The 13,470-nt window shown below is 39.7% G+C and overlaps 1 protein-coding gene across 2 annotated transcripts; it reads right to left on the reverse strand.

Annotated features, from left to right (window-relative positions):
• Positions 1 to 81: 81 nt before the first annotated feature.
• Positions 82 to 7,784, reverse strand: CCDC43 (coiled-coil domain containing 43). 2 transcript variants are annotated; one of them, XM_081028883.1, is made up of 5 exons: positions 7,561 to 7,784; positions 5,540 to 5,627; positions 4,238 to 4,370; positions 2,891 to 2,949; positions 82 to 1,707 (listed from the first exon to the last, which is right to left on the reverse strand). In XM_081028883.1, the coding sequence occupies exons 1-5, from the start codon at positions 7,762 to 7,764 to the stop codon at positions 1,520 to 1,522; spliced, it is 672 nt and encodes a 223-aa protein (XP_080885009.1). In that variant the 5' UTR covers positions 7,765 to 7,784; the 3' UTR covers positions 82 to 1,519. The 2 variants fall into 2 exon arrangements, with proteins under 2 accessions (XP_080885009.1, XP_080885010.1); XM_081028884.1 differs by having other exon boundaries at positions 5,471 to 5,627; positions 7,561 to 7,778.
• Between the last annotated feature and the right edge of the window lie 5,686 nt (positions 7,785 to 13,470).

Below are 13,470 nucleotides of genomic sequence, written 5' to 3' on the forward strand. Positions count from 1 at the left end.
TTTAACACATTCCTAAGAAACTGTCCACACACAATTCACTTCTATGGATAACTGGAAGGAATCAGAATAAATCAGAAGACACTGATTTAAATAAAGTTTATTTTTTAAAAAGGTGGTTTTAAAAAATTTTTTGCAATGCCACGGTTATAGGAGTGTTGACAGAGATAACACATCTTTTCCTTAACCATGCTTCTTTTTACCTTCTGCACAAAGGTAAAATCTCTAATGGTATAAAACAGAGGTCGGCAAGCTTTTTCTCTGAAGGGCCAGCTAGTAAATGTTTTAGGCTTTATAAGCAACATAAGGTCTTTGTCATATTCTTTCTTTCACAACCCTTTAAAAATGTAAAATCCATTGTTAGCTTGCACCATACAAAAACAGACTGAGCCAAATGTGACTTGCAGGCAGTAATTTGCTGACCCCTGGTATAAAGTATCTACTTTGTCTTGTCAGAGAAATTGCTCTCTGTAGGCTTCTTGAAAGACTGTTGCCTAAAGTAGAGAAAGGCCTTATTTAAAATTGAATGTGACAGAAAGTAGAAATGGAGAGTTCCTGCTCATTTTGACTCTCCCAAGCAATTTTCCCATTCACTTAGTCAATTATATTGTTGCGCACCTACTATGTACACTCTTAAATATCTTTGTGTTAGCAGAGATTTCCAGTGTTTCTTCCTTAAAAGGGTGGTTCCTCTAGTTTCTCTAAACTTGTAATTATCAGGTCTTTATACTTCTATATCAGGTCTTTATGCTTTAAGGCCAACCAGCATTAAAATCTCCACTAGTAATCGAGGATTCATGATTACAAAAAATGAATCTAGCTAACAATGATACCCTTGCACACAATACTGACACACATCCTTAAACTCACAACCTAGATGAGGAAAAATGTAACTATCTCCACTTAAAAAGATACTTCTTTTCCTCCCGTAAGCTGAACTTTAAAAAAAATTTTTTTTTCTCAAATCTAGAACATCCGTCAAATAATTTCTTCTCATTTTCCTAGTTTGTTGCCATGTAACATAAAATCTGGATCCAGGTAGGGCTCTCCATCAGCTTTCTATTCCAGCTGTAAAATAACACATTTAGGGGTAAGTATTACTTCTGAAGCAATTTACACTTCCACATTTCATTTCAGGGAAGGAGTGGTCATGATTCTGCTCCTTTAGGATAGAAACTGTAACTTAGCTTTCTGAATATTCCTGCTGTTTATTGAAGGTGAGGGAAGACTTTTGAAAGTGGCCAAAAGTTGCACAGGATTTCATACTGAAATATAAAGGTTGCCCCCATTCCAGATCTTTGGAACAGGCATCAACAATAACCTGATTACCCACACCACAAGAGACATGGCACAGTCTGTAATTAGAAATGTTTGTCATTTTCCTTTTGACCATGTAAACAAAAGTGTAAATGCCTCGGGAAATCATTCTGCAATGTTCTCTCATTTCTCTTAAATAATGCATGTGCACAACCAGCTCTCCTTTTGATCAGTTCATGAGGAGAAAGGATAGGGTAGACTGAGGTTATCGCTTTCGCTCCCCTCTTTGAGTCCTTTTCTTTTCCTTTTCCTTGCGCTCCTGCTTGGCTAGTTTGTCCTTCTCCCGCTGCAGCTTGTCCTGTTCCTTCTTCCTTTGGGACTCATCCCGAAGCGAGTCTCGCTCCAGCTTTCTGGCATTGAGGACATCTTCCACATTGGTGTTTCGGAACAGAGCTACAGTGAGTTAAGGGATGAGGGCAGAGGTCACCCAGGTCCCAGCTACTGCTCTCTTTCCTCATTCTTGCTGTCCCCTCTACGTGCTGAGTGTTGAATACTCTCTACCTACTCCTAGTTTGTTTTGTGTGTTTTTTTCAAATCCTTAACGCTTATCCTTGGTCTGATGGGAAATCCTAAAAGTACCATTACAAAAGTTTAAAACTAACCCCCAGGATAAAAATCTCATTCAGACTTATCTAAACATTTTATGAAAATGAAATTTCATTCTAGAATAAGTGCTTACATCATTCAATGTCAGACTATTGTTGGAGTATCTAAGCTAGTTTTAGTGAATAGAATATTAATATAACTGGCAAAACTTTTATGTAATAGGCACAGTTAAAATGCCTGAAGAGTAAAATAAGTTGTTTAGCATTACTAAACTTTATTTCAATTTGTTTTCCTACACCACTAAAGCTTAAGTGAAAACCATGTTCTAACAAACACAAACTCTGAATTTATAAAAGATATAAAATAATAAGTTTAGCCAGTTAGAAAACTACCTAGCCAAAAACTTTACCCTTCATCTCTTACAACTTTAAAAACAACCTGTTAAGCTCCTCTCTACTCTTAAAACATCTTATTTCTGCTTCAGTGCTTTAAAAATAACGATGTCTCCCTAAAATTACCATCCCTCTTCTCTGATAATCTACCACACTTCTCACCTTTATGAAGGTGGATTTCTAAATCCACTTTCTCTGGGAAGCTTCTCATAAGTGACTTTGCTCAGCACATGTTTCAATCTGTCCATATTTTTAGCTTCAAAATATTTGGTGTTTGTGTTCTCTTTCCAACAAATTATAAGGTTTTTGAGGACAAAGACCAAAACTGTAATATTATTTTAATTGCTTCCACAGTGCTGGGAAAGCCAGGGCTATCCACGGAGAATACAGATTCCTACTTCCCTGAGCAATCCTTCCTCTAAGCTAACCCTTTCACAATACATGTTAATATGCTTTCTTTGGGGAAAGTTCTTGCTAAATTGACCACTTAGGGCTGTCCTAGAAATGGGGCTCACAACACTGGCCTGACATGAGTTCCTGGAAGTACAGGGAGCCCCCAGCAACGACAGCAAAGTAAAAAGAGATCCTGAAGAGGATTCTACGGAGAAACACATGGGGAAGGACACAGAGAAGGATACACTTGTGAGAACCAATGTTCAGAGTGGTGGCCCCTGAATCATCCTTCTCATCTGCTTCGGTGAGTGACGTTAAGGAACGTCAGATGAAAAACAAAGGTTAGCACATCCCAACCCAGCATCAGAAAACATTCACTAAACTGATGGGTCAGACAAGCACAGTGAATGGAAGGACTCTGCCAGGGGCGCGGTAGTAAACCCAAGAATCATCTTTAGAAGTCTCAACTGGAGGAAGACTGTTCAGAGCTTCTGTAAAACCCTTTTCTCTTTGGAGGCTGAAAAGAAACTCAAGCTGGTCTGGGTGGACTGCCACATTACCTGGAAGCCAGGGGACGGTGAAATGACCTGTGAAACAGTGGTTCTCAAAGTGTGGTTCCCAGAACTCCCTGGAAACTTACTAGAAATGCACATTCTTGGGCGTCACCCTGGACCTAATAAATCAGAAACTCTGGGAGGTAGAGCCTGGCAATCTGTGTTTCTACAAGTCCCCCAGAGAACCACTGCTTAACATACTCTTTTCTAGCCTGAGAAATGAGATTTTGTAATTGGAACCACAGCTATGCCAACCCTGGCAAAAAAAATCATGAGGTTTCGAAAACTATAAGAGAAGTTGGTTCAAAAGAACCTAAGAATTCTTTCCTAAACTAGTGCTTAGACAGCTGACATTTCTGGTATGATGTCCACTCCATTCAAGTGGGCTCAGTAAACGAAGCATTTCCTAAAGAAACATCAACGTCACAGGGAACTAAACCTACTTCTACCAGCAACACTTTTCTTTTTACGCAGTCCTCACTCAAATTCCAGATTTCTGGTGTTGCTTGGGGGTCCAGTCTCACTTTCAATTATGTGGTCACCGGAGTATTAAAAAAAAAAAAAAAAAGAAAGAAAGATTCAAATGAAACTGCTTCAAATTTGGGAATCCTTCACCCCAAAATATCGAGGTTCTAGTTCTGATTTTGCCACTAATTCTATGAATGTCTCTGATCACCCACTCATCTCTTAGTGCCTCAGTTCTTTATCAACTGAGAAAGAAGATAAAGACATTGTACACAACACGGTACAGCATAGAATGGTAAAGAATCACAGCTATATCTTATTTTCTGAAAACAATATAGATGGTCCATTACTAGGGCATTGTTTGTTTTACACTTAAGTTTTCAGGAGCATTCTGATTACTCAAACATGTTGAAAATGTTAGTCTAGTATCAACTATTCCAACATTAGTCCTCACACCCATGAAGGGCCACAGATCACTGCCGTTTTAGAGGAGAAAATCAAAGCTCATTGTAAAGCAGTAAACCCTTCTGGCTGGAGCCTCTGGGAATGGTGCTAAGACTCTGAAAAGGATATTCTTCATCTGTCACATCAGCATACTGGGCCAGGAGGGCAGCTTTTCTCTGCTTCTCCTCTTCTGACACCATCTTGGGCTTCACCACTATCTGTGCCTGTTTCTCAATTAAAGTGGCAATGGCCTGTACCTCATCTGGGAGGTGGTAGAAGGGGAGGGAGGGACAACAAGGTTGTATGAGAAAAAACAAGCTCACCATATCACTAGTCCACCTAGACAGTGCTCGAAGTAAAAGAAATGGCATCTGCTGACTCCTTAGAGCCCTGGGGTTCAAAGGAGGTACCTCGAGGGCCAATGAGAAAGGCAAGAAAAGACCATGCAGGCCAGGCTTTAGGTCTTGTATCATCGTCAATCAGAGGAGCTCTGCTTTTACTTGTTTTATATATTGAAGTTCTGCTCTTAAAAGAAAAAAAAAAGTGAAAAGCACTGCATTACAACTGTAGGAAATTAAGCCTCCAAATATGCAACTGTCTCCTCGCTCAACCCAGAAACCTAAAAAGGAATCTAGAATCAACTTAAGTTGGTCCCTTTCATGTTGCTAACTGTACCAGGTGAAATCTTAAGCTTATTTTAAAATAAAATCAACTATTAATTTCTCCATTCTCCCAGAAAAGACGTAATAGTGTCAAGTAGTGGTTCTCTTGCCTGGCTGCATATTAGAATCATCTTGGAGAGCATTTAAAATAATACCAATACTTGGGCCCCAACCCCAAAGATGTTTATATAATTGGCTCATGGTGTGGCTCAGGGCCTGGCATTTTTAAAAGTACATCAAGTGACTCTAACGTACAGCCAAGACTGAGAACTATCAGTGTAGAATAAATTTTATTAATGTTTGGTTTTCATGATTTGAGTTTTCTGCATCCTAATGGTAAGTATATTCACTCACTTCTCTTTCATTTTAAAGTGTGAAGGCTTTAGCTGAATAAAGGAAAAGACCAATCATCATTTGTGTTGTGAAACGAGAATATGAAAAAGATCAGGGGTGGGAAAATATAGTTGACCGCCTCCCCCCAACCCCATACCTGTAATGCAACTCTACAAGGGGTAGTGGGAAAAGGATAAAAAAGAAAAAAGAAAAACCACAGTGAAAATAACTGTGGTCAGCTGAAGTAGAAAAGGGGAAAAGGAAACTAATATTCAGTTAAAAAGTTAAAGTAAGCTGCTGGGTGTTTGCCAGTTTAAATTATCTTAGAGAAAATGAGTATCCAACTGAGAAAACTAAAAACTCTCACCCTGACAGCTGTAAAGTAAAGGTTGTTGGAAAAGGCACTGGAGGTTAGACATCAAAACTCCAACTCTACCTTCTTTTTTCACTTTGGTAACAACATTCTGAGTCTCTGTCCATCGTTCCACAATCTCCTTGCAGATGTTAAGGAGAGAATCTTCTTCCTAGTTGGAAAAGTAGACTAATTAATTTCCTGAGAGGGCCCTCAATTTGAACCAAACCTATGCAGAGAAGAAATCACCAGAAGGTTTGGGAGCCACAGAATAGAGTATGTCTCTCTTCTGAGGCTCTGGTTGCAGAAATAATCCTGTGTGAGATTCCCAGAAACCACACATGCGGTCAAGAGCACCCACTCCATCCTGGCAAGCTTCAGGGGAAAGGATTCCCACTAACTCAGAGCAGTCTTCGTCTTTTGAAGCAATAATCTGTTACCTGAGTCCAAACCCTCCTCTGTGAAATATTCCTCTGCCGAGATACTCAACTTAGTACATTCTCCAAGGTTGATCATTTTCATGCTAAGAAACTATTAATAGGGGCCAGCAAGGTGGCTCAGGTGGTTGGAGCACCGTGCTCCTAACGCCGAGATCGCCAGTTTGATTCCCACATGGGCCAGTGAGCTGAGCCCTCTACCGCTAAGATTGTGAACAACAGCTCTCCCTGGAGCTGGGCGGCCGTGAGCAGCCAGTGGCCAGCATGAGCGGCTGTCAGCCAGCGTGAGCGGCCGGCAGCCAACAGCTGCTGTGAACAGCCAACTGACCCCCTCAGCCATGGAGCCCAAGACTCATAATACCAGCATGGGCCAGGGAGCTGTGTCCTACACAATGAGACTGAGAAACAATGGATTGAACCAGAGTGGGGGAAGGGGGAGGCGGAAGAAAGGGGGGGGGAAACTATTAATAGTCTAAGGCAAAATTTATGCCTGCCTTTATCAGCAGGCATACAGCTCCAAATAATGACACCATGAAAAAAAATAGATCAGGGAGCTAGATCAGGGAGCTGGTACCGATGGGTACCCAAATTACTTCAAACTTTTTTTTCATAGAGTATTTAGAAACTTTTCAGTTGGAAATAAAAACTAATGCAAATTGCTTGCCACCTACTCTTTCTCCCTATAACCTGCAAGGTCAGGGTCCAAGAAAATAATGTATTCCACTGGGTTGTATTTCTACTGAAATTATGAGCTGCATCACAAGCTGTGTTAAAGCTTTCCCAATATAGGTCAATCTCACCAGAGCAGTCTCTGGGACAAAAAGGGGTCCCTTACCAGTAGGTCCTGGGACACCTATACTAGTGTTATATTTCAACCATGTGCCCAATCAATAAACTCCCCCTAGTGTTAGTGGAGATGAAGGCAGAAGAAATGATCAGGAAAAGTGGACAATTTGGGGACACAGCTCAAAGTATTCATTTCTGAATTCCTGAATCTGGCTGTAAGAGGCTAAGTGTCAAGATTATCTCTCTTCTTTAAAACTGATCTCTTATTCCTACATCTACTCCCCCCACAACACACACAACAATGATCACTGCATTTCTAAATAATATAAAGGATAAAGCACAATATTTGCTTCTGTTCTGCCTCGGCATGACAAGACCTCTACCGCAAACTTACCTTTTTGGACTCCCACCTCCAAAATAGGAACCGAGAGGGTACTTCCTGCAGGCTTTAGACATGGGACAGCCCTGGACATTGCTCTTAAAAGCCACAGACATCCTAGACATCCACAGACATCCCTCCTTCCCCACCCCCGCCGCCATGAACACTGTCAACGGATGGGAATGAAATTGGTCGTTAGACGTTTATGATAAAACTCTCATTTAGACATTTCAACGCCTTCGGAAGAATACTCACCCACGGACATCAGAGAGGGTCTTGACCCCCGAAATAAGGGAAAGCCCTTTCTTTCTATGCGCCTGCAACATTCCGGCTTCCCAAAACCCTGGATGGGGAGCAACTCTCTTCCCCCGCGGCCCAGAGCTCAGAAGAGTATTCCTCTCCCAGGTGAGACCACTAATCTTCTGGGGCACGGGGTAGAGGAAAGGGTATACAAAGTACTGACAGGGGCTGGCAAGAGGCTAAAGGAATGAGTTTGGGCTTACCAGGAAAGCAGAGAGGATACTCTGCAGAGCGTCCAGCTTCTCTTCTTCCTCCTCCTCCTGCAGAATACCCAGGATGTAGGAGCCGTAAACGGCTCGGTCCACTCCCAGCGCCTCCAACCGTCCGTCCAGCCACGATCCAAAGCCGCTGCCCCCGCCATCGCCTTCGCCCGAGGAAGCCGCGTCCACTTCACTGGGCGCCGCCATCTTGGGGTCAGGGTCCTGCCAGCCTCTAGGGCGCCTACCGCAGTGCCTGACGGGCCGCGCCGCGGGCCAACTGCGCATGCTCAGAGAGAGAACCCGTGCAGGGACGCTTCTGGCTTGAGCCGGGTGAAACTCTACTGAGTCCCCTTGGCGTTTTTGACCTTGCGAATAGAGTGCATCGTGGCATGCGCACGGTCAAGTGGTCACTCAGGGACCCTGGCAGGTGACTGTTCTTAACAGAATCTTTTTTACAGTGGGGGAAGTTCTGACAGGTTTAGTAAACTTGGCCAAAGTCACGCGGCTAATAACTAAACAGTACTGGAACTGAAGTTCGATTCCAGCGCTTCGACCCCCTTGGTCCAGCTGCCCTTACGCGCACCCTTGTGTGATAGATACTAAGCCACCCACTCGCACACAGCTTTCAAGCAGGGACCTGCTGACTCTGTCCAGAGTACCCGCGGTTGCTTTCGCCTTTCCAAACTCCTCCCCTATCAAAACTCAAATTTCAGAAAACCTTCCTTGATTCTCTACCACTAAGGTGTGCTGCAGTTGCTTCTCTCCACTTAGCATGATGTACTTAACGCAATACCGGACACATAATAGGTGCTCAATAAATACGCAGGCAACCTCAAGGCATTTCATTCATTCATTCATTCATTCATTCATTCATTCATTCATTCAACACTTAACACAGGAATATCTTTGAGGCGCCTTCTTTATCTTTTGCCAGGCCCTGTGCTAAGAGCTTTTTTAAAGTGGATCAATTTATTAATTAGATAACATCCTAATTATCCATTTTGTTCTCAATCAGGAATTTTATAAAGGACCAAGAAATTCTATATTGCTGAAAAGAGAAAAACAAAAACATTTTCATTGAAGTATTTCACAAACTGTTCTTACATGTTCTTATTTAGGATTAGAAATAGTTTCACAGAATATTAATAAAATCAATAAACAGTGATATGTAATCAATATTTGTTGTTGATAATTTTTTATTGATTTTACTTAGTTGATTATAAAGAACTTGAGAAAATACCAGGCACCATGTTTCTAAAATGTTTGATGCATTGTCTCTTGCAACCTTCCAACAATCCTGTGAGGAGATGCTTTTATTGTCCCCTTATTGAAGATAAGGAAACTGAGACACAGAGTCACACAACAACAGAGAGCCTAACCAGAAGCAAGAGCTGGTACACAGCAGCCAGCGCCTCAGCTGACTTTCTAAAACACTGGGCTGAAATGAATTACCCAAGAACCTGGGATGGCTTTCCCGGAACTGCAGAGGAGGCTGGCAGGTCACTGGCTTGACTCCTTCATTCACTAAATATTGAGTACCTGCAGCATGGCATTGCTCTTAGACACTGAAGATACAAAAATGTATGTCACAAAATCTCTGCCCTCAAAGGGTCTTAAATCCAGTGAGAACAGACATGTTTAAAAATAATAACATATGAGATAAATGTGATAATGGCGCTTTGGCTAATGGAGGTTGCAGTAGGATGCCTAGAAGATTAAATTAACGTTGCCTGTTGGAGTGGGTTTGGAAGCTGTGGAGATGGGAGACTCAGAAAGTCTTCTTAAGGGAGACAATGCTTACACTTTTTTGAAGAATAAATAAGAGTTCTTAAGACAAAAAGACTGGAAGAGATAGGGAGCAGATCCAGATGGGAACTATGTGCAAAGTTTTGGTAGGGGGGGCCCTCCAGAGAATCATGTATAGCTTGGGCAACAGAGTTCAGATGGAAGATATTCAGGTGATGGCCACAAAAAGAAAGGGAAAGCCTTGTATACCTTGCAAAGGGCCTTTTGAGAGAGATCTCTACCCTTATTATCATTGAGATAATAATGTAATTGAGTGGACATGGAATACTATAAAGCTGAGAAGAAATACAAGATAGTGTGAATATTCGCCCCATGACTTCTGTGTTCTCACTGAATTAGAATGTGACAGGAATGGAGCCAGAAGCCAGAGTCAGCCCCCAAAGACTTGCCCCTGTTTCAAGTTCTCAGATGTATCTACTAACCCAGTGGCTGTCTTGCAGATGGGGGCTTGTCAGTTGAGAGAAGTGGGAGCCATCATAACTCAAGAATCATAGTTTGAGGTCAGTGCAGTGCCCCCACAACCAGAAAAGTTGTACTAAATTATGTTAGGGGTTTTTTTTGTTTTATTTTTTTACTTTTTATTTTGAAATAATTACAGACTCACGGGACGTTGGGAAAATAGTGCACAGAGACCTGTGCACCTCCACCCAGTTCCCCCCAATGGTAACATCTTACAAAACTAAAGTACAATATCAAAATCAGGAAATAGACACTAGTGCAATTCACAAAGGTTTTTTGAAGGCATGGCAAGCTTCTCACAAAACTGAGTGAATCCTCTTCAGACCCTGCATTAAAAAAAAAATCCTCATTGGCTACTTTGTTACAAAAGTAATTGCTCATGGTTCAAAACAGAATTCATACAACTAGACAAATGACAGCTTACAGAAAAAAATCAAAATGGCTTTTTACACTACAAAAAGACGCTGTTGCATTTATAATTATAAAAATATTCAAATTAAACTTGTGATAAGATACCTTATTTGCTTCTCAGGTCAAAAAGTCTGGCAATACACTGTATTGAGCTGTGATTGGGTAACAGGCACTGGAAAATGTTGGGGCAGGAAGTAAATCGGTACAATCTTATTGCAGGGCAATTTGAAAAGACCCAGCATTTCTACTTCTAGGAATTTATTATAATGCATACGTCTATGCAGAATGACATAGTTATAAGGATATTCGTTGCAGTGATGTTTATTGTAGTGAAAGGATGGAGACTGGCTCAAAAACGCTGCAGAAAGTATTGTGCAGCTGTAAAAATGGAGGAAACTCCTTATGTACTGATGTGGGACAAAATTCAAGATATGATGTTTCAAAAGTAAGCTCAGAACAATATGTAATGTTTGCCACCATTTGTATTTGAAAAGAAGATGGGCAGGAGGGAATACATATACACACATGTCCTTGCATGTGCATGACATATCTCTGGAACAATACACAGGGATGTGAGCATGGTTGTCACCACCAAGGAGGAAAACTCAGGGAAATGAGTTTCAAAGCATCTTGTTTTAAAGAAAGGTGTGAGCTATTTGTTATATTTATCTATCTTCCATCTTTTTTTTTTTTTTAAAGAAATAAAGCCTACTTGAAACATTTACTCCAGTCTCATTTTCCTCCCTCTGTCCCCAGAGGTAACCACTATTCCTGGATTTGGTGTTTATCTTCCTCTTGAATGTTTTGAAACATAGTACTTATTGCTACATATGTAATACATATTACAAATATGTATGTATCCATCCATGTGTATGTATCCATAAACAATATATAACGTTTTTTGCGTGTTGGACTTTTTGTGCTTTTTTTCACTTTTTTGTGTGTTCTCTTTTCACTTAAGATTGTTTAAAATATTTACCCATGTTGATACATGTAGCTCTTGTCCATTCATTTAAACCACTGTACAGCATTCCATTGCTCGAATATGCCCCAGTTGGTACTTTCCTCTGTTGATACTTTCCTCTGATGATGGACGTTTAATTTTTTTCCAGATTTCTGAACAGTGCTTCAATTCCCATTCTTATATAGGTCTCCTTGCCCACCTTTGGGAAAGTTTCTCTAGGCCAGTGAGCATCAGATATATTTTTGCCACATACTCTTAGCAGTAAAAATATTTTCACCATGCACCCCTAATGTATGAGTATATATTTATTTATAAATTAAATATGTGAGCGAATATATCAAATTAGTATGTCCATCATACGATGTACAAAAAGACAACGATAAAAAGTAAAGTAAATAATATATAACAAATATTTATTTGTCTTATAAAAATCCTTAGTGAAAATAATGTGGTTGAATATGTTTTATTACTTTCCCCCTTCTTATATATTATTTTTAATGGTGGTAAAATGCACATGACGTAAAATTTACCATTTTAACCATTTTTAAGCATACACTTCAGTAATGTCAAGGATTCATTACGAGCAAGGGTTTCTCTTGAATTTCAGTGATTTTCTCACTGTTGGCTAGCCGACTCTCTCTGGATGCTGATTGGATTTTCATCGAACCTGAGAGTTTGTACCTGGAGTGTTCACCTGTGTATGAGTCATTAGGATTATTTGTAATCTTAATCTTGCTTCTTTGAAGGAATCTTGTTAAACCCTTGTTCACTTTGGGAGGCATTAGGAAAATCCAGATAGCATAATCTGTAAATGCATTTATCTGGGCATATGTAAACTGCATAGAACACTGAAAAATAAGCACACCGTGGAGCACTGAAAGAAAACACACACACAACCCCTCCAAATAGGAAGACCCCTTGCCCCTTACCCAAAAAACTAATTTACTACATAATCCAGGATGTCTGACAGGAGTGACCCATGGAGGGCACCGGTATCAATCTGCTTACTAAAGATTAGTCAAGTTTACTTGGTTTTCTTGTAAAGAAAAACAAATTTAAATTCTAATACTTCCTTTTAGCACTCTGGTCATTATCCTGTGCCTGAGGGGTGCACACCTCTTTGGAGACCAGAATATCCCTAGAAACAGAATTGCTGGGTTGAAGGGAATGTACTTTACTGAATATCATCAACTGGCTCTCCCAAGCACTTTGCTCCAGTTTACATTCCCACCCTTTTCTTCAAACTTTTATTGAAACTTGGTTTTAATATACTTTATTTTTTTGCCAGCCAAAAGGGTGGGAAATGACATCTAATTGTTGTTTAATTTGCATCTTCCTAATTACTAGTGAGTATGAGCATTTTTTATGTTTATTAGCCATTAAAATGTCCTCATTTTTGGATTGCCTGTTTATATCTCGTGGATTTTTCTATTGGATTATTTGTCTTTTCCATACTGATTTGTAAGAGTATACTTTTACTTTTTTCTATTTTATTAATTTCTATTTATATTGCTGACTATCTGCAATTTGGGGGTATACTCTGTTCATTTTCTGATTTCTCTAGGTGAACACTTAGCTGATTCATTTTCGATCTGTCTTGTTTTCTAATATAGAGTATATGCTTAAGGTCATATTTACCTCTAGGTATTTTAGCTGGATGTCATTTTTTTAAAAGGAATCTCACAACTTTTGATATGTAGGTTTTCATTGTTGCATTTCTAAATATATTACAATTTCCATTGTTTTATTCTCCTATTATGAATTCTTTAGAAGTATGGTTTTAAATTTCCAGAAGTATGCATTTTGTTTTATTCCTTTTTTTAAAAAAAAAATCTTCTTGTTATTGAGTTCCAACTTCATTGTATTCTGGTCACAGGATATGTTTCTATGATATTGATTCTTTGATACTTTAGTGGCCTAGTGTAAGTCAAATTTTATAATGCTCCATGTGTACTTGAAAATAATATTTGTTTTCTAATATTTGTATATTGAAATTTGTTATATCACTTAATCTTTTATATGTTACTGATTTTGTTTTATGTTTGTTCCCTCTGTCATACTTTTTAGGGGAAAAGTACATTAAAATGTCTCACTATATTTGTACATTTTTCAGCCTTCCCTTGTATTTCTGCTTTAAATATTTTGATGCTTTGTTGTTAAATTCATATAAGTACTAGGTTATTATTGTTCCTGGTGAATTGTTTGTCATCAAGCAATGACATCTGTATCCCTAATAATTCTTTATCCCTTAAAGTCTATTTTGTCAATTTCAA

Source organism: Rhinolophus hipposideros, assembly GCF_964194185.1.
Source record: "Rhinolophus hipposideros genome assembly, chromosome: 20".
Lineage (NCBI taxonomy): Eukaryota > Metazoa > Chordata > Mammalia > Chiroptera > Rhinolophidae > Rhinolophus > Rhinolophus hipposideros.

Bases quoted from the DNA above. Each gene is read 5' to 3' on its own strand.
- CCDC43 (XM_081028884.1), bottom strand. From the start codon at position 7,764: ATGGCGGCGCCCAGTGAAGTGGACGCGGCTTCCTCGGGCGAAGGCGAT. The intron at 4,371-5,470 runs GTGAGAGTTTTT...ACCACCTCCCAG, and splicing joins TTTACTTTACAGCTGTCAGG to ATGAGGTACAGGCCATTGCC. The intron at 1,708-2,890 runs GTATCCTTCTCT...AACTCACTGTAG, and splicing joins GAACATTGGTTCTCACAAGT to CTCTGTTCCGAAACACCAAT.